Raw genomic sequence first — 21,098 nt, 5'->3', positions numbered from 1 at the left:
AACAAAAAAAAGCAAAGCTGTGTGTGCTATTCCTAATCCATGGTTTTAGTTTGCTATTCCAGGCCTTAAAGATTCTGTTTGTATGAGAGACAGTTACTTCACCTCTTGGATTAAGGGGTTAGAAGATACAGGGAATGTTTTTCTTGTGTGATGCAATGGGATGACAGCCAAAATCTGGTTTTACTTTCTGCTATGTATCTTCATTGTTGCTTTGTCACTAAATTCTTGAATAATTGATTCCTCTATTTACACAACAATTTCAGACGCTTCAGGACCAATTTTTATCGCGTGGAGTGAAATGCCCTAGGCACTGACTATGTATAAAAATACTACGGATCTTTGAAGCAATCTCAAGTTGCCTCCCAGGTGCCAACCTGGCCCTCCTGTAATCAACTGGCAACAATTTCATCTTATTCAAAATATAAAACCCACATCGGCTCTGACTTCTGCCCTCGTACTTAACCCTAGGAATGTGCTGGGGGCGGAAAGCTCTATGCTCAAGGTTTGTCCTACAGCAAAACTTTAGAGCCTCTTTGTAACTTCATGTCCAGAAGAGTTGAAATTTAACACCTTGGATGATTGAGCGTGGCACCATATGGCACTGACAGAAACTGGTGCCAAAGTGAAGAGGAACTGAGTTTTAAAGCAATGTATCAATTGTTTTTAGAGAATACGCTGTTTCAAGCCCAGGCACTCAAACATTTAGAGCTGACCTTGCTGGCCAGAGCTTGTTGGAGTGGATGTGCTTATGCAAGCTGCCTTTCTGCTCTCTGAAAGATTTCTCATATTACTTCCTTGCTTGAGCTACTTCTCTGCTACTTCAAGGAGATGGCAGGCTTTGACCAGCTCCGATTTCCTAAAGAAAAACTTAACCTTCTTTGTATGCACTGCAGAAAATAGAATATAATTTTGTTGTACAAATGTCCAGTTTGCCAAGTCCTGTATGCTTAGCTTGTCATCAGGGAAGAAGGGATGATAAACTGCCTCTTAAGTGATGTAGCCCAGCCATGACTGAGATGATGGTGGCTGTTTGGGTGACAAGCAGGAGAAAATTCGTTTGGCTCTGGGAGTCAATGTTTCCTCACTTTACACAAGGAGGAGTTTGAACGCTTGAAGTGGCTCTCAGCCACCTATCTTGTTAAACTTCTTGGCATTAGCAAGTTTACTCCTGCAGCAGTATATTGCCATATACAAGTTAGAGAGATGTGCACTTTTTAAAAACCATTGAGAGTGAGAAAAGATAAAGGCAAACATCAACTCCGAGAGGCTAAAGCTATGACTAGCCTTTTGACTAAACCCAATGTCATGTTAACAGTAGAAAGCAAATTTGTTCCAGTGGATGAGAAAAGACAACCGAATCTTTTTCTCCTTTTCCACTGGGGCTTATGGCATCCAGACACAGCCAAAGCAACTTTAAGCTTTAATTTCTTCCTACTCAGCATCATCATCCACAGTATCTGAAGGTTACTGTTAGCCTAGTAGTGGAGGACAGGTTACCTGATGTTTGCTTTATTAGAAATGTAAGGAGGAGGAGAGGATTCAGCATGCAAGTGGCTGTTTCTGTGAGGGTCTCAATACTGTGCAGAGCCAGCTGATTAACAAACATTGCTTGTTACGCAGCGGTCAGCAATGCACCCTGGAAGTGAAAGCAAAGTTCCTAGAGGGTATTGATAATGCTGTGAATTTCTCCTGCATGGAGAATCCATTTAATTCAACTGTATCAGTAGCACGGTATTTTTGTACGTCAAAGCGTATGACTTACTGACATGAACTCATTTAATTGCAAACATTTTGAAATAAAGAGTCTTATCAGTGTTGCTTATCTTTCTGAAGTGTCAGGGTAACCTAAACTAGGTATTGTGAGTGCAGCATGAGGCATGTTTAGCTCCGGTTTGGTTTTTAAACAGCTGTAGTGACAAAATAAAGCATATAAAAATATTTTCATTTAATTTATAAAATAAAAATGCCATACATAGACTAAGAGAATGTATACATCTCTTCCATCCTCACCTGCTAGGAAAGGGGCAAAAAGTTCTACCCGTGAGCTGGAAAGTTGCTTCAAATGCGTTATATATCCAGAGCGATCTGGATATCATGCAGGCGGGCAACCAGGTTCTGCACATGATGTCTCTCTTTTAGTTGTGCTTTGGTGAGAGTGTTGATCCTCGCCTGCAACTGAAAGGGAAGACACTTGCATAAGCTGTTTGTGCAGCAAGACAGCATTTAGTCTTTTTGACAGAGGAAGAGCAAATGAGCTCTAGCAGGCTTCCTATTATCCCACTTAAGCACCATAAAGCAACAGGATTGCGTCACTCAGGAACAGCCAGGTACGGGCTACTGTTGGAGGTAACGGTGCTGTACGAACTTGGGGACCGAGAGCAGCACAGATGCAGTCAAGGTGGTGTAGCTACACTCTCTTGAGAAATCAGAAAAAATGTTGAGACTGAATCTACTAAAGCTTGCTATGGAGCTTGGAAATAGCCTTAGAAAGGTCTATGGGAGCTGGAGTTACATTTCTGAACAAACAGGAAGGTGCATCTACACAGCAGTCTGTTCTGCTTGTCAGCCCACCTCTGATTACACGTTCCCCTTCTCTTAGCATTTCAGTAACAGCTTACTGTACAATTCCTCACAACTACCATCAGCCTTTAGGCTAAGTGCATATAGCATTGTGACAATCACTTAAGTAACTTCAATTTGTTTGCTGTTTACACACCTGATCCAATTCTTCCTGAACTCCTTGTACACCTTCTTTCTGCTTGTCAGCCCACCTCTGATTACACGTTCCCCTTCTCTTAGCATTTCAGTAACAGCTTACTGTACAATTCCTCACAACTACCATCAGCCTTTAGGCTAAGTGCATATAGCATTGTGACAATCACTTAAGTAACTTCAATTTGTTTGCTGTTTACGCACCTGATCCAATTCTTCCTGAACTCCTTGTACACCTTCTTCGTCCTCTGGTTGCCTGCTCATTTCTAGCCACTTCTGTAGAATCTGTGCCTGCTGCTGACAGGACCTGATAAAATGGATTAGAAGGATTCTTATCCCAATTAGGAGCTCAACAGTCTAAGCCAACTTAGACTTGCAATTGATATTTATGATAAGACCCAATATTTTGTCTCAAACCAGTGAATGGTAAAAGTCTTTAAAGAGAGAGAGGAAAAAAAAAAAAAAAAGGATGGATGCTGGAAAGCAGAGAAATCTGAAAACTGTTGCCTCCATTTCCTACTCCTAGTTCCTGACTTCCTCCTTTCCTGACAGTTTTTTTTGTAAATGTGTTCTTACAGAGAAGTTGTCAAACACCAGCCTTTTTTTTTTTTAATTGACAGCTGGAAAAGCTAAGTCTGCGCTCTTTATGATAAAAGAACTCAAAGCTAAATTTCAGCTGCCCTGCCAAGTTCATTTTTTCTGCCTTCAGATTATACCCAATGACACCTTTGTCGTGCTTTCTCCAATAGCTGCCAAAGGTACAATTAAACCACTTGCTGACTACAAAAGAAGTTGCGCACGTACTCTCTCCCACCTGGAGTGAACTCTTAAAAGGTAAAAATAAAAATCTCTAGAACTTTTCTCTGTTTCATTCACAATTCTGCTGTGAACAGACTGGTTATTTTCAAAGTAGATACATACAAAAAAAAAAAAGCAATATTGACTTGACCCCATGAAGACAGGCCGGGCGGGGGGGGTCTGCACCATAACTTCGTTTTTTTTTGAAGTAGTACTGCATCTGCTCTTGGATGTGTCGGAGTTCAACTTCCAGCTGTCTCTGTAACATCGTTTCTTCTCTGGAACCGTGCTCCCTGTCTTCCCCTTCAGCTGAACGGAAGATAGAAGGCACAAGCAATGGAAGCAGCGCAGACTTCCACTGTTTCTTCTTTATCAAGGAAAGTCAGATTAGCAGACAGGAAAGGTGGAACCCTCCCGAGACCTTTTCACATGTTTTGTCACCCTGCGACATGTACCTGTTCTCCCAAAAGATCAGGTACAGTCAGAGGGCAGGAGCCCTGACAGCATTACAAGCTCTGAAGACAGTTTAAACATACAAAAAAGATAAGAAACGCCCTTGTGAGTGGTACTACAAATGCTATTTTGGCCTATTCGTGATTTAGTCTTTTACATCTACTCTAGAACTAAGGAAGTAGTAAGCCTAGTCCTGTGGAACACAAATTTCATGCCCTTATGTCATGAAAAACACCACATGGAGAGGTGCTTAGACACCATCCGTCCCCTTCACAACCATACTGTAAGTACGGGGAAAACTTACGAGAACCTTACTGGGTGAATTCTCCCTCCTGAAGTGAGCTGCTGTACATTCAGCCCTGGGTACATGAATGTCCCAGCACTTCAGCACATTCCGGCTACAAGAAGCCGACCTCTAGCAGTTCCCATCCTTCAGTTCCTAGATTGGGGCTTTAGCCCCCTGATTCAGCAGAATCCATAAAACCGTATTATCATCCCAAAAAGGAAGGACTGATATCAGACTGCCTTGTCTCCCTTACATTTTGTGGAGTTGACTTGCAGTCTTGCCTATATTAGAGGAGGACACACAACTGCTAGAGTTTAGATGCAAGGACCTACCTGCAGTTTGGTGGCTCTGTTTTCCCACCAAGTCTTCCGGTGACAGCAAACGTGGCTGCAGGTTTGGTTGCAACTTCTTCTCCAGAGAGTCCTGTTGAGAGTCTTGGGAAGGGGCTCCTTTGAGACCACTGACAGGCTGACCTCTTCTCTACAAGGTCAGAATGATACTGTTTTTTTCCTCAAAGGGCTTTCTCGAGTGAGCCCTACAAGCAGGATGCACCTGACCTACTAAGCCCTACTCCCACTCAGGCACCACTTGTAGGTGCTGAGCCCCTCTCACAAAATGCCACAGAATAAGCAGAGCTTAAGAAATGGGCTCTTTCATTTCTAGCATAGAGATATTTCATCAACACCTCCCATTCTGTGTGGGAGTTTAAAATGCAAGCGCCTACTTGCAAGTGAAGTGAATTTCAATTTTTGAGACTCTCATCCACAACCACTCCTCCTAAACTGAGTTACTCTTAAATCCCTGTAATCTGGTTGGCAAGCTGGAACTGCTCGGAGCTCTCTGAAGGAGCAGAACTCTCAAGTCAACTGCTAGGAAAAGCATCTGGCTAGGAAGGACAAAAGGCCAGGAAAAAAGGCACAAGTTACAGTGCGACACACGTGGATCGCTCAGCTAGTGAAATATTGCTTCAGACTGCTAGTAGACAGTTCTTGGGCATTCAGAGCCAGTTAATTTGGTCAGCTTTTAAGATGACAGCTAGAACAAAAGAATAGCTCAACAACCAGATGGGCAGTCTACAAGAGCCATGGAAAAAAACAGCAATAAGCAGCATGCACGCTGACAGTAGCCCAGTAAGCACACTAATTGTTCCTTCAGCAACACACTCACCATTTCTGCTCCAGCTTTCACTTGGGGCATGAAAGATGAAGGAGGCCGTAGCTCTAGCCTCTGAACAGCACGGTGCGCAGCATCTGTCCACAGCGGTACGGACGGGAGAGCAGCATGCATGAGAGATGGACAGGAACGGGTGGTATTGCCCATTTGAGATAGCCAGTTACAGGTACTTTCTTCCATTTGAGGCATTAGCATTAAGTTCCCAGTCTGCGCAGAATATTTGTTCACAGGTGTTTGCTGAAAGGGTGCCCCTGATCTGTAAAGGAAGGAGGATGAGGTCCCTATACATTGCAAGCTGTTGGTCTCGTCCTTTGTAGTCAGTGCCAAAAAGGGAGAATCTTGTTATTCCCTTGCCTACAGCTTTCTGGTCAGCTGCTTTACTATGCAGGGGAAACCCCAATTCAAAACAAACCAAACCAAACCAAAACCAAACCACCAACAAAACAAAACACAAAATCACCACAATGGTTTGTTTAAAATACAAAAAAAAGCAGCAAAGCAGTTAAGATTTCCATTACTCTTACCTGCCCTGCTCCAATTCTCCACATTAATCCAAGCTGAAACAATTTCTTTAGAGCTGTGAATTCAACCCATTAACAAAATCCTGCCTTGTTTTGCTTTGGGGACAAGAGAAAGAAGGGAGCAGAAGCAGCAATCTCAGATGGGTTTTGACAGGAAACCGACAGATCTTTCCCTTCTCTAAAGCTAATTACAGAACAGTTTCACAAAAAAAAAAGTTCAGTCTAAACATCTGCTTAAAAGCAATTTCAGCTTCTATGGCAAAAGCAGTTTCAGCTCCCTCACTTTCGGGCTACAGAGCGATACCATAACTACAACAAGTGCGAACACTCAAGACAGTGAAACTACTGCTTCGTTGAACAATTTCAGCAGCATAGACCTTCTGGGGAAAGTAAAAATAAAAACGTAGCTCCTCTGCAAAGTTGATTTAGCCAAAACAGAGAAAAATACTCAGTTCTGGCTCTGCATTACCAGAATCATTAATGATTCACCTGTAGATTAATTAAATCCAGACCCAAACCTGTTGTGGAGCAAATATGATCTCTGAGCCAAAAAGCATCCTGCACAACTCAAAATTCCGAGTTTATGTGGCAAGACTGACAAAAAAGGAAACTCTACTTATTAACTAAGTCCATTAAGTTTGGAAGTAAGTGATGTGTCTTATCTTTCCCTCAAAATCTCTCACTAATGAAACAAAGACCTGGGTTGCTATTTAATTAACTTGAAAGTTTCGTTATTCTTGTCTGCTTCATATAAGAAACCTGAAGTTTTTAAGGTCACCATGGCCTTTTGATAGCATAGAGCAATGCACAGTCCCATAATTACTGAACGTTCTGCATTATGAAGGTAAGGAGATTTGAGGGGATAAGCGTAGCATAAGGCCCATTGTAAGTCACCCTCTTTTTCTTTACTTTTAAAAACAGGTTTTCTACCTAGTAAAAGGAGGTCCCAGCTGTTCCTTGCTTTCTAGAGTTTCCAGAAGGAAGTCAGGCCTCTGTGGTGGTAACCTTGCTCGTCGAATAGCATTTCTGAAAAGAAGAAACAGAGCCAATAATGCCCTCGATTCATGATTATTTTAAATTGGCATAAGCTGGCATTGCAGCTAAAGAAACAGTCCTATTCCATCATTCATCCCTGCTCTGCAATATTCCCCTTGCATGCAATAATAATTTTTACAGATTAAATTTGACCTGTATTAGTGTCACGATCTGGTTCACTGTATGAATGATTGTGCCAACACAAGGGGTGGTGGAAGGGACAGGACTGAACAAGGCAGAACTACTTCTTTTGGCAGCATAACTAGCTTAAAGAAATGTAAAGCTATCACCTTATTTCCCTGTAAGGCTCCTGAACTGAGAAGCTTCATGGAAGATTCCTCCTTGCAATTGCCCCATGATCAGTAAGAATTTTTTAAGGAATAGATCCCCAGGGGAAAGAAAGGGGCAAGAAGAAAGTTCAGTTTCTGCACAGCCAGGATCTTGTTATCATTTCATCAGACCCTATATGTGACTTCAGTGAAAAAAAAAGAAGAGCTTCAGTGACAGCTCTAAGTCACTCAGGCAAGATAAGCTCTCATGATGGCAAAAGTCCCACCGCATACATCTTTCAAATGTTTCTCTGTGTAACTGCTCCTACGATGAATGACCAACGCTCCATGAATTCATAGTTGTATATTGAGAAATGCATAGTGGGAAGTATATAGCTGAGCCAATTCTACCCATCACTGATACATAAGTATAAAGTCACAAATTTTGTCATTATTTGTAGGCTGATGTATGCATTATGCAGCAGCTTTTGTACAACCCTGCAATGACAGCCGTATGATGCAGGGTCAGAGAAAGAGTTAGGGAAACTGCATGGAACTAACAGTCATCAGTGTGAAAACTTGGAAATACAAAAATTAGAAAGACAGATGGACTACATATATGCAAAACTACATACATGCCAGAGAAATGCAGGAGGGACTAGAACTTTGCACTCACAGATCACTGAGAACTGAGTCCCCATCAGCAAGGTGAAATGGCAGATGACCGCATTTTGAAGGCCACGGCTCTCCCTCTGCTGAATGTCCTCTTGTCTCAGGGCTAACGTCAGGCATTTTAAATGTCACTTGCTTCTTCAGAGATGGCAGAAAAGAACAAGGCTTATTTAATTTCTTGCAGAGAGCCTTCTGTTTCCACAGCATGGCACAACGATACACTGACTGGTGAAGGTTGCAGGCTGCCTGCCAACACAAAGAATAGTAGAGCATTTGATGGCTGAGAGTAGGAAGCAACACCATGCCACCCAGGGAGAAGGACACCGCAGAAAGGAACTGAGATTTCTGATGACCTCACACCCATACCAGCTCTCTAAGCTAAAGTATCGGGTCCACTGTGGTAATATTTTGGGTAAGAAGAACTAACTGGGTACTTCTGCAATGAGGCAGGCTGCACATCAGGAAACAGAACAACTAGTGTCTTGAAAACCTGGAAAAGAGTTGGGAAAGGTGCCCAGGGGGAGAAAGAGAGCAATCAATATGGGCAACTCGATCTTCCCTTCCACACACAGGGCTGGGCTGATGTGACACAAGGCAGAAGTGACACAAGCCCACATTTGAAGGTGTAAGTGGTGCTAAAGCTAAGACAGGATTAGACGCAGCTTCTAATGCCTCATTCTAGCACAGAATTTAGAGACCAGACCCTAGCCACATGCAAAGGTTTCAACCAGCGCTAGTATCTACGGGAGGAATTGGTCAGTTTTGAAATGGCTTCGTTAAGAAAGGTTCCCAATTAGCAACACAAGTCTGAAGTGCTCTTGTCTCAGCTGAATGAAAGGACAGGGTGTTTTGCTTTGAACCACAGGCAAAAGTGTACGTCAGATCCAAACAAGAGCTGAGATGTAGGGCTCTGAGATACATCCAGAACTGGTCTGCTCTGATCTATTCTGTGTTTGTGTGCGTGCATGCGTGCATATGTATGTATGTGTGTATCTGAGCAATCGCTTGTCTCCTTCACCTTCTGCTGGTGCTGGGCTTGGAGCTGTCCCTGCAACTGTTTCATGCCAGCAGTGCATCTCAAGACCCGGGTTACACCTTCTCTCAGAACAGCAGTGTGGTAAACTCCTGTGGCTTTTTCAATGTGATCTTTCTTCTGCTGTTGCCCCTTGGCAAATCTGAGCCAAGCATAAAATACCTACAACACAAACAACAGATAGCCGCGCATGTTACAGAGACAGGTTCCGGGCCAGGGACTCTCCCTGCAGACAGGAACGCCTTCCATTCCACTGGAAAGCAATAGGCAGAGCTACAGCAACAGCAGGACACTGCCACAAGGACAAAGGGACAAGGATTTAAGTCAGCTGAGGCTGGATGGGGAAAAAACGTGCAAATTTTTTAATCGGATAAGAGGATTTAGGGACAGTTTTCCAGCATTCTAAAATAACATATAGCACCCCAAAGATGAAAGAAAACAGATATTCAACGGGCACTCTGCTGATTGGAGCCAAATCTGCATATGATCTGCACACCTGTAAATTCACTTGTCTGCCCCTGAACCCCACACGCCCTTACCTTTCTCTGCAATGAAAGGGACCAATGCCACAACGCTTGCGCTGTCTTCCGCTTTTCCCATCGCTGCTGCAACAGCTATCAGGGAAAAAAAATTGTACAGCAACCAGGTTAGGAGTTTACATATCCCACACCAGAAATGCTAGCCAGAGCATCAACTAAACAGGAAGTGGTGGAGCCACAGCAGAATAACCTGCTCAGTTCACCCAGTTTTTGGCAAGATGACTCCTGTGCTAGTGGAACCAAAAATCCAGACAATTTTTGTGGTCCTCATGTGTAAATGGAATATGAAGGAGAAGAAGGGATAAGGATCAGCAAGGAGCTAGATACCTACCCAGGGGACAATTCCTTACCCGTGTCTTCCAGCAAGAGAAAGAAGCAGAGCAAAGTCTACGAGTCATTAGCTCATCTCCCTGTCTCTGTAGTAGCTGTAAGGCAACCAAAACAGTGAGTCACCAGCAAACAAACCCCAGTTATCTGAGCCAAATGCTACTAAATCAGAACAGGTACCAAACAGCCTTTATCACCCTCCCTTTGTTCTGCTGAGGCCACCCTCAATATCTAAGTGCCCCATGGTGTAACCCTATTTGCAAATATCTATGAGCCCAGCAAGGATTTCATTAACAGTAAATGATCCTACACATGGCAAGCCCAGTTTGTCATCTCTTGTTAAGTCTATTAACTCTATCAAAGCTTCTTCAGGCAAGACACAGGCGTGTTCCGTCCTCCCCAACGCATGAGGCCATCATGCTCCTTCTCAGCCAAGACTACCATTCCCTTCACCAGTGGCCTGCTCCTCCACACCTGTAACTTCCCACCCTGGCTCCATCACTGGGGAGGTTGCTGATCCTTCTCACCGTTTTCCCAAGGCACCGCTGATGATATTTCTTCCATTTCACCAGGTACTTCTGGAGTAGGTGCTGCTGGTGGTGCTGTACTGCCCTGCGCTGCTGAGACCTCAGCATCAGAGACTCCCTAGTTAATTCCTTCCAGTGGAGAAACAGAGTCTGTAAACGCACTGTTAGGAAAAGATAAATTAACTAATGTACCAAGGGAGATTATTAATCTCAGAGAGTATCAAGCAATCAGCTACTCTTCCAGGCTGTTTTAGCAATCCTTAACACTGACAATACTCAGCACTGACAGTACTCAGCACTAGGAAGAAGGATCATGAAACACTTCAGGTAATGGACAGCAAGCTGTGACTTGCAAGTCTTCCCTGCTGCTGCTGACATTGTTTATAATCTTTAGGAAATAATCTGCCCTCCATGCTTCACAGTCCTTATATCAAGAACACGGCTGGTACGATGAAAATGCTTGCACAGTTTGAGGGCCTTTCTGTATTAATTACTAGAGAAAGACTGAAGCAGTAATTGATAAGATTATGCATGCTGCCCTCAAAACAGAGACGTCTGAGCTTCTCAAAATTAGTAATGGAAAATTCCTTTGAGGAAGGAAGTGTTACCATCGCTTATATAGACAAGGAACCAAGAGAGAAGCAAAAGTCACACAAGCAGCCTCCAACAGATCACTGGAGTCCCGAGTCATTCCCCATTCTATGGGGACATCCTTTGTGGGCTTAATAGACCACCCAGTCATTTCGTCTGTACAGATGACACAAAAGACTGCCCTACTAAGCCATGCCTTTCTAAGAATCGGACACAGATAACTAAGTCTTTTGAGAGTTTAATATCTCCATCAGCTCACCTGTATTCAAATGTTTTCTGGCCTCCACCACAGCTGTCACCTTCTGCTGACGGCGACACACTTGTAGCAAGGCAGCGTGTCTCCACTGTAATAGCACCTAAAGATACAATGCAAAGAAGAGACAGGACACAGACTGACACTGCAGCGTTCTTTGCAGGGGAAAGCAACGTATTGTACATTGCTGGCATCATAACCATTTCCATCTCCTTTTTCATGTAAGGTTCAGCAAGACAGTGCAAATTTCCTACCAATTAAATGCAGCAGTACTTCCAAGGGTCCCCTGGCATTTTTCTCTTCTGTCCATCTGCCCCTCCCCCCCAGTAATACTACTATGCTGTACATACTACTGGTTTTCCCTTCCTTCTTGTAAATGGGGAGAAAGAAAGGAATAGGAAAACCCATGAGCTCACTCAGAGACATGTTTCATAGACGCCTGCAAAAATAAGATGGGAATCCCACTTTTTACACCTTTCTTAGTGGCTCTTAGATTAAGTTTTTACTCCTTCTAATTGCATTATCTGACCCCTGCCTGAACTAGCATCTGTACTTAGACCTTGGTATCTGCTATACAGACCCTACCTTTGACAGGATTGCTCTCCTGTAGTGCTCATCTGCCCGAATAGTTGCCTTAGCTTCACATACAAGAGCAAGGGCATTTTCTCTCCACGTACACAGAAGCTGTCTGAAGGCAAAATACATTAAAAAAAAAAAAAAACCACAAAAAACCAAATGAAACCCATTAAGAATGATTCTCACTTGTACATTTGGCACCTTCCCATTCACAGGGGAACCAAAACCAGCTGCGTCTATAAATTCAGCCTTGCAAATCAACTGCTGCCCCTTCAGGTCTCTGCTGAAGAGAAGCCAGTGGAAAAACAGAACACACCCTTAAATGCAGCTTCTTAAGCCAAGTCAGTCAGGCTCTGCAGGTGACTCAAGTTGTATAGCATTAAAAGAAATGAGGTCATTAAAACTAAAGCAACTACAACCAGTACAAAGTGATATCATCTTTAAACGCTCTCCTCCCTATAATGCAAGACAGCCTCTACATGTCCTAGGCTGCTTTAGAATCATAGCAGTCAGAATCCATGTACTGCAGGTACTGTCTGCTGTCTCTCATGGGACTAAACAGAGATTAAAAAAAAAAAAAAAAGTTAAAGCAAAACAGATGGCAATCCAGGAAGACCTTGACTTCTTTTAGCTAGATGACCTGCACAGAAATAGCAATGCACAGCAGAGTCAATACCCAGCACTGAACACTCAAAAATGTACAAAGGTGGCACTGAAAGAGAGTAATTTGACTGTAGTGCAGTCACTTCTCTCTCAGGCCACTCAAGGAAACATAGGCTTACCGCAGCAGTCGTCTAGCATCCTGTTTCTCCTTTTCAGCTACTTGGTATAGAATGCACTGTACGTTATGTTGGTAAATCTGCAAGAAAAGCAGCAAGAGGTAAAATTTCTCTCAACTGCCAACATCTTTGAGGAGAGGAGACATCTGGAAACTCTTAGTAGCAGCTTAGGACAGTAGTAGTGGCAGTAGAGTATAGGAGGGGAAAAAAAAGAGGTTACAGCCACTGAAATCGAATGCCGCTTCTCCAAGATGAACAGCCATTGCACACTAGTTAATGCTAGCCATGATATACCCTTCACCAAAGCCACAAGATTACACTGGTTCTTTTGCTCCAAAAAGCAATGCTAAAGCTTATACAACCCTATCTACAATAGCCTCCATTCTGCCTTGCACACTTGGAATGTAAGTGCCTAGAGTGAAACAGCATGGCAGCTCTTCATTTCTCACTGAAACACTTAAGCACATGCAGACAAGTCCCTCAAAAAAAAGGATGTTCCCTCCTACCTTCCAGGCTGCCAAGGTCTTGCCCAGTAATGTGTGCTGATAGTGCATGTCTGCTTGCACCAACTTCCTCCATTTCTCACGCTGATGTCCCACGTACTATAAGGGGGGGAAGGTACACACATGTGATGGAGGGAAAACAGGCAATGGCAGAGAGCAGAGGGGAAAAGGACCATTCCCAGTCTCTGGGGAAACATCAATCCTTTATCTTGCTGTAACACGTTTTCACTCAAACTGGTGCTGCTATTCCGCCAAAAGGCCTAGCTAAGGCATTTTTTTCGTGCCCTTTTTAGGAATCCTCTTGAAGACTAACAGAATTCACTCAAGTAAACAGTTCTGGACCAACATAGTAACATCAACTCTAAAATTTCTCATAGATTCTGGAGACATGCTGCAAGGCACATTTGGTGCATCACATCATGGTAAGGAAAAGGCCCAGCATAAGAGTAAATGTCATCTGATAGGGCCAGCTACGATCTGTACACACCTGCAGACCATACACCATGGCCTTACTGCAAACTTCTAACTTAAGGAAGTTCTGAGAAGGATGTACACAATAGTGGCTAGGGACAATTTCATCACCTTAACTCTGGTTACATTCCCAGATACATCTCCTAAACTATAGTCCCATTCTTGCTATACCTGGACAACTGAACAAGAAGTCAAAGAACTCCCTCTCCTCCCTACACAATTCCTGTTCCACCCACACTGAACTGGTTTTATCCATCTGAAAAGGGAGGAGAGCTTAGGAATGACTAGTGTTTAAAATAAAGAATTTAATTTCTAGCCATATGGGTACAAGCATTTTGAATATACCAAAAAGAATTCAAGCTCTTCCCCATCTGTTAACTCTCTCACCTCCCGCCACTTGTTCCAAGTCTGCTGCAGACACTTTGAACAGTGAAATCTTAAGGCTTGCATCTCCTTGAGCCTCCTATAAGAAAAACAATTCAATTATTTCTCCTACAATTAAGTCCATGTTACTGAACCCCTCTAGCGCAGACTTGAGTCCACACTTGCTATCTTCAGTAAGTCATTTACTGAAAGACAAAGTAGTAGATTCCAAAGTACAAATAAGGAGTCAGAATCATGGTGAATTAAATGCTGCTTTGTCAAAAGCAGGCCACCACAGGGCCAATCCAAGTAATTCTCCCTTTTTAAAAAAACCCTTCTTACTCTGTTTTTCTCTCCTGAGTATTTTGCTTCCACAGACTGAAAGCCTTTAGCAGCAGCAGGTTACTGTAGTGATCTCTTGCACGAACCAAGCCCTCTTGCTCCTCCAAATGTGCAGCTGTTCTTCTACACCAGAAGCACCAGAAACTACGCAATAGTTGCCTTTCAAAATGAAGTACAGCCTATAATGGAAAGAAGATGGCAATGAATTCATGACACAGACCAGTTACAAACAACAGGAGAGAATTCCTTAAAGATGACATGCACAGAGCTGTCCAATGTTTGTATTCCTCTTCTCATGTTGAACAGCAATGGACACATCAGCAAAGCCCCTTTGCTGAAAGTTTACATGAACGTGTTTTACAGGTACCTATATGCATGCAGATGGAGAAACTGTTACCAGAAAACAGCAGGCCAAAGAGAGAGAAAAATACAAGCTGATAAGTAACATGTGAAAGACTCCCAAGAACCGATAAGTCCTGTTGAATTTTGCAAGAACTGATAATCTCAGAACACCAAGAGTCAGCCATATCTGCACAGAGCCACCCACACACGCTACGTAGCATCAACTGTGAGTTGTGTAACTCACACCACATAAAAGGCAGCAGTGGCTACTATATACAAGGACTACAGGATTATATATACATCTTAGGAAATGAAGGACCCCTTAAGGGACTTGATGGACACCTACCTAGAAGCAACTAGTTTGTCAGTACAACCCTGCACTTCTTAAATAGGTTGGGGTTGGCTCTTTATTACTATTATTGTTTCAACCAGGTAACTATGAAACAGAGAGAGTATGAGAGAGAGAGCACACACACCTATTTACTGGGTGACGGAATAAGTGAATGAACTGTATGAATACTTATCCTCTAATAATAACAGCTCAATTCTACTATTAATAAAATAAACAGCTTAGCTTTAAAAAGGTAACTAGTAAATATTGGTTGTAAGTTGTTTCCCCCGACTTGATCCCCCACCAGGGAAAAGGGAATTTCCAACACCCAAGTCCATCTCATGCAAACTCATATTCATAGAAAGTGACTAAGAAATCATCCCCTCTATTTCCTACGCAAGGCCAGGTAAAAGAGTTACACTTACCCTCTCCTCTCCCATTCGGTATTCTTGCTGCTTGCAGGTGTTCAGCAGCCACGTGTCAAATACTTGCCTCATCAACAGCCTCCTGCAAGCAAAAAGGGAGAATGTCAGCACAAGAGAGAATTCCTTCAGAAAAGAGATTGATTTTATGAACATCAAAAGACCAATCCATCTATAACATAAACAGTTACTTGATTTTTCAAATCATGCAAGCCTTGTTTGCAAATCAGGCAGCTACATGTCCTCATTATTCTCTGGGTTAAAAACCATCAATTTGTCCCTTAAAGTCTTACTCAGAACACATGAGACAAGATTAATGAATTTTCTGAAGTTATCAGAACTCCTTGCTTTCATCAGATCATTCAAAAGACTGTTCTGACTTCTCACCAATTAATTTTATTTATAAACATACACAAAGAAAAAAAATAATCATGTAATAACCTTTTATTTCTTCTTCACTGTAAATATAGTCGACTCTCTCCTCCCTTGGAAATATTTTGAAAATCCTACCCTACTTTTTTATTTAAAAACAAAACACACAAACATTGTAATAGGACTTGAAAAAAGTTATAACAACAAATAATAAACAGCAGTGCGGTATGATCTCAACACTCAGTCATGTGGGCGTACTAATTAGACTGTCAGCAAGTCTCAGCTCTTCTCTAGTCTAAGGAGGCCTAAAAGATATTTTGGATTCTCACCAGGTAATTTTTGGTAGGCAGCTGTTACAGCTCATTACAAGTTTATAGGTTGGTAAACAACATGAGTTAAGTCTTCCTGGAGGGTACTGGTAGTTGCCAGCAAGAGTGTCTTTGATCTGTAGACAGTCACAAATCAACTGATGGCTCTTCTGGGTCTTACCACCAGACACAGCAATTGGGGCACTGACTTGTGAGACAGCACGTATGTGCATCGGAGACCAACAGGGAAGCTGAGTTCTGGTAAGCTGCCATGAAAGTTTTACTTAGGTCGAGTTGGAAAGCAGCCCCAGACCTCTGAACAAGGAATACACTTCTTCTAATTTATTCTTTTGTGTTCAGTAAATAGGACTTCATCTATACCCTTTCTAAAGAGGAGAGATTGCACACAAAAACATTCCTGACCCATGAAATCAAGGTATGGCTACAGAACCAACGAAAGCCTTCGAACCATCCATTCATTCCTTCCTTGCTGAGAGAGACATAAGTAACACTGCAGCAGTTGCATGCTGCAACTCCTCTTCACTAAGCTTAACCTCCCAAGTCTTTCAGCCTTTTCTCTCTCCTTGTCTCCAGAGGGTAAGCTCATGCACCACAGCTGCACTCTCACACCAGTTAGAAAAACTCTTTAATTGCTTGCAGAAATGCAGCTTACCCTCATTACTCAGCCTGCCCTCCAAACCTATTTGTGAATCTCCCAAAAAGCAAGCCAATATCCAAGGCAAAACAGACTTTCTGCAGCTTGCTTTTCAACTGCGAAGTCAGGCTTTTGATGACAGGAAGGTATGAATCTAGAACACTGGGTGTGACTATCCTCTGCCAATGAAAGGTGCAAGGTCCCAAGTCTACTAGGAAAGAAGATTCATTGTTAAAAACCTTTTTTTTTTTTTCTCTCAAGTTACACACCAGAAAGTGTCCCAGGAGGGGACTCATTGTAAAAGCATATTTCCAAATGCAGCCTTTCCCAAGGAAAGCAAGCTTTTCTTTTTATAGTATTCTAATACAGAAAACTGGAAACAGGTTTTAACAGCATCATAAATCATATGATCGCTCTACCCAAAGAGTCAGCACTGAATCCATGGGTAAGAATGCAAGCCCAGGCAAGGCCTTTAAGGCATGTCAAAAAAGGCAAATGACCATTTGTTTCTCTCTCAATCGATATTTCCACCCCAGCACATTTCCACAATGAACAAGTACATAGTCTTGTAACTCCTGTGCACGTCTGTGCCTCCATAACATGCTAGTAAAAGTAGTTAGTAAGATATATCATCACTCTGAGACAAAGGCTAGTGAGGTGATGAGAACTAAAGAGGTGACACAAACCCATAGCATCCATTCACTCTAAAAGAAAACAGAAATGCCAAGCATCTCTAAAGAAAGATTCCCAGCAATTTCACTCAATTTCACATTGCAAACTTAAATTAGAGTAAGTCCAGCAGTTGTAATGGATTTATTATGGCCTGACTGCAGTTGTGAAACATAACCAGTATCATCACTTTGAGTCCAGGTTCTTTTCCTGTGAGTTTTCCTATGAGTTCCACACTGGTCTTGGAGCCAAAATTAAAGCTTACAGGCACATCTTGTTTGTTTCATATCGAATCCAGCTGCACATACTGCAACTGACTGTAAGAAAGGTAACCAGAGTAATATTTCTTGTTTCTTCACTGACCTCTGCGCAAAACCAAAGGGATCCTGATGCCAAGCCATCAGGCAATTTGAGAGATTTGTGCAATAATAATGCCCTGAAAATAAAACAAGAATCAACTCTAACTCAGTACCAAGCATATCAGTCACTCTTGTAGTATTAGCCTTTCTTAATCAAGAAAATTTTAATACTTCAAGTAAACTCTACTGGGAGGATTACAAGAAATGAGATGAAATTTTATTGAGTGGAAGATACTGACTAGGCCACAAGGTAGTTCTCCAAGCTGTTGTAAAGTCACATATCTTTTTGAATGTAGGCTGTGCTAAGCTGATAAAGAACACCACACATAAGTTTGCACGGCAGAGTGAAGCTTCCCTTCCTTCCCTTATTACCCTGCATCTACTTTAAACCAAGCAACTCTATGTGGCTCACTGCACGAACATACTAACATGGTGATGTCTCAGCAGGTTTCTTTCAGGGTTTTGGGGGGGGATTGGGCATTTTGGGTTGTTGGTTTTTTGGGTTTTTTTGAGAGCAATACTATAATATTGTGGTTGAAGTGTTTCCAGTTTCAACTCCAGCCCCAGGATCTGAGCACTGTAGAGTACAGCACGCTGTACTCAGTAGCACAGACCTGTCTTGAACAGGTCTCATTCTCTCCTGCTAAGCTTCACCTCAAAATCAAGAAAGTTCTAAGGCAACAAAGTTGAGAGTATTGCACATCCTGCAATTTTGGAACCAACTGAAAGCAGCATTAAGAACCAACAGAGGCAGGAAGTATGAGAATCAAATATATACTCTTCCAGTTTCGTCATAACAAACACATACTCCCCACCAAAGGGAGTCACAGGTCAAATTTAAAACCCTTCTGGCTGCTTTGTTAATGTTGACTTATTCCTAGGACTAAATAAATTTAGCTTCTACAAAAAAGCCTTACCTTTACTCTTAGAGTACCTCTAGCAGCAGAGGTAGCACACATGAGTCAACAACTCCCCCTGCTTCTCCCCAAAGTAAAGCAGCGGCAAGCATTTTGAGCTTTGTCCGTGCTCATGCTGCAAGCTACTGCTCTTACCAGTAAAACGTCCAGCTCTTAAATCTAAATAAGCCTCAGAGCTAGGCTTAATCAATCTTCCTCTCTCATTTCACAGAGAAGCAGGAGATACAAATTGTCCATTACCCATAGAAAATATAAAAGCAATTAGTGTCAGGATGGCCATGCCCCCAAATGTATTACCAGATCTTAAAAGAGAACCAAAGGTCCACAAATCCCACATTTGCACAAACTTCTATCAATATTTTTCTGCATACCTATAACGGGCATGAGCCACTGATGTTAAGGCCTCCTGCTCTTTCTCCTCCTTCTCTTCCAAACGGGACTTCCAACAGTTCCAGAATTTCTGTAGCACCTGAAACAAAATGACGGTATGAAAAAACATAGATATTGAGGGAGGAGAAGAATGCAAAGAAAAAGCATTAAATGGCCCACTTAAACTGCATACTGCAATGGTTGCCTCCTGCACTGCTTCATATACCAAACTTGTTTTACAACCTGCTATTAATTTTTCTGGTAAAAGAAAAAGGCACCATAAACCTAGGACAACAGAAAACTAAAACAATGTATCTAAGACTGACAGTTGACTTGCACAGGAGATTTGCTGTGTATTTAGGAACAAAGCCACTGATTCAATAAAAAAGTATTTTGTAGGTGAAAGTGGAAGCCAATAGGACTGCTCAAGAAAAACTAACATAAAAAAGAAGTCAAACTCACTGTAACTTGATGCTGACGGTATGAGAGATTTTTTCTCATTTGCTGAAGACGAGTGTTCACGACATTCTGCCAAAGACCCTTAAACCCAAGCTTCTGTAAAAACAAGAAATGTACACAACTTTCACATAATCCAAATCCGCAAGCAGTGATAAGTTTAGATTGCCTGTAAGGAGCAGCCAGTTCTATGTTTGATGTTACTCCTTGCAATAGCTAAGATGTATGAACTTGTCATCAAAGCCATATATCAATTCCCTCTCACAAACTGCCACTTCTCCAGCTAAACTAAAATTCCCTTCCACTTTCCCAGGGTTTTACTGTGAGACATCTAACTCCTTATTCAGCTACCAACCCACCACTCAAGTCCTTTCCCAATCTATCTCCTCCTTCAGTTCAAGACTCATAATTTGCTCCTTATCAAAAACAGAAAAGATCCGCTTCCCTTTTAGGTCTCCTCTGCACAAGGTCTTTTGGTCTACAGTCCCACAATACCTTGATTCAGGGATGAACATGGTAAATAGCATTTTGAGACCAACCTGCCTTAAAGTGCTCTTATAGTCACTAATGTTTTCAATCTATGATCCAAACATGTTTATTGCAATTCTTTTGATGATCGGTACTGACCCACAGTTGAAAATAATTCAGTTCTGAAGAAGCTGGAGGCTTGCTTGTGACCACCTTTCAGACAGCCTTCAAGGACTTATCTTTTTTTTGTTGTTGTTTAAAAAAGACACTCAACTACCTGCATATGCAATAAGCTATCTTTGGACTCATGTGAAAGAAGCATTTATGCATTACTACAGAGAGGAAAAAAATAATTCTTGTAGCAAAACAGTGTAAGCAGACAGAAACATTTGTGGTAGAGGCAAGAATGAAAAAAAAGAAATCAGGGAAAAATCCAAGGGGAAAATGCAATCTCATGGTGAAATGGCCAAGGAGCATGGTAGCCCAATACCACCAAGATTAATCTGCTACTTCACCAGTTCTCCAGTTGGAAGAATAACTATTTTGGAGATCAGGACAGTTCCCTCATTTGGATTCAACTGGTAGATTCCAGAATAGTTTGAATTTAGAAACTTGATGCCTGATCCAAACTCCCCATGACAGAAAATGGTGCATTCCCCACTTAACACCCACACACCACTGTTAGTATTAAAGGCACACTGCCAGTCAGAAGTATTCAAATTCTCTCCACAGCCTCTTCCACCTGACACATAACCGTGCTCTTACCAACAGGTGATGCCTGTAGTGTTTCTCAGCCAGCTCACACTGTCGTGTCTCTTCCACACACAATACAACATCTGTCACTGAGTTAAAGTATCTCTTACACAGAAACATCCATCCCAATATACACACAACCTTCTCCCACAGAAGGGCACTAGATCTTCATCTAAATTTGCTTCAAGATTTGAATCTCCAGCACTGTTGCCCGCACAAGTTTTGATTACAGTCAAGTTTTTTAGATTTTGTTGGCTTATTACAGTACATTTCTGGTTCACTGTTAAGTAAAGAATTCCTCCCCAACCTTAAATTACCTTATGCAGGCTCTTAGCTGTCAACAGGCTAACATACTGTAATTGCAACAGTTTTATTAATTGTTAGTATGGCCTTACATACATCTTTCTAATGATAACCTGTTTGTTGTCACCCATGCTACTGCACAACATTCCTG

The 21,098-nt window shown here is 42.2% G+C and overlaps 1 protein-coding gene across 1 annotated transcript in view; it reads right to left on the bottom strand.

The window, feature by feature from the left end:
- Positions 1-2,067: 2,067 nt before the first annotated feature.
- Positions 2,068-21,098, bottom strand: part of SFI1 (Sfi1 homolog, spindle assembly associated (yeast)) — a 29,673-nt gene continuing 10,642 nt past the window's right edge. Inside the window, exons 10-30 of the mRNA XM_009708569.1 lie at positions 20,657-20,727; positions 19,430-19,522; positions 18,970-19,067; positions 15,322-15,403; positions 14,224-14,402; positions 13,906-13,981; positions 13,051-13,146; positions 12,548-12,624; positions 11,775-11,877; positions 11,196-11,292; positions 10,346-10,506; positions 9,842-9,916; positions 9,492-9,566; positions 8,938-9,114; positions 7,924-8,165; positions 6,874-6,969; positions 5,417-5,678; positions 4,582-4,729; positions 3,702-3,819; positions 2,917-3,025; positions 2,068-2,175 (exon numbers count right to left, since the gene is read on the bottom strand). Of these exons, the coding sequence (XP_009706871.1) occupies positions 2,068-2,175; positions 2,917-3,025; positions 3,702-3,819; positions 4,582-4,729; positions 5,417-5,678; positions 6,874-6,969; positions 7,924-8,165; positions 8,938-9,114; positions 9,492-9,566; positions 9,842-9,916; positions 10,346-10,506; positions 11,196-11,292; positions 11,775-11,877; positions 12,548-12,624; positions 13,051-13,146; positions 13,906-13,981; positions 14,224-14,402; positions 15,322-15,403; positions 18,970-19,067; positions 19,430-19,522; positions 20,657-20,727 (2,543 nt within the window). The remainder of the gene's footprint in view (positions 2,176-2,916; positions 3,026-3,701; positions 3,820-4,581; positions 4,730-5,416; positions 5,679-6,873; positions 6,970-7,923; positions 8,166-8,937; positions 9,115-9,491; positions 9,567-9,841; positions 9,917-10,345; positions 10,507-11,195; positions 11,293-11,774; positions 11,878-12,547; positions 12,625-13,050; positions 13,147-13,905; positions 13,982-14,223; positions 14,403-15,321; positions 15,404-18,969; positions 19,068-19,429; positions 19,523-20,656; positions 20,728-21,098) is intronic.

Source organism: Cariama cristata, unplaced genomic scaffold (assembly GCF_000690535.1).
Source record: "Cariama cristata isolate BGI_N322 unplaced genomic scaffold, ASM69053v1 scaffold35189, whole genome shotgun sequence".
Classification (NCBI taxonomy): Eukaryota; Metazoa; Chordata; class Aves; order Cariamiformes; family Cariamidae; genus Cariama; species Cariama cristata.
This window is presented reverse-complemented; position numbering and strand designations above follow the sequence as displayed.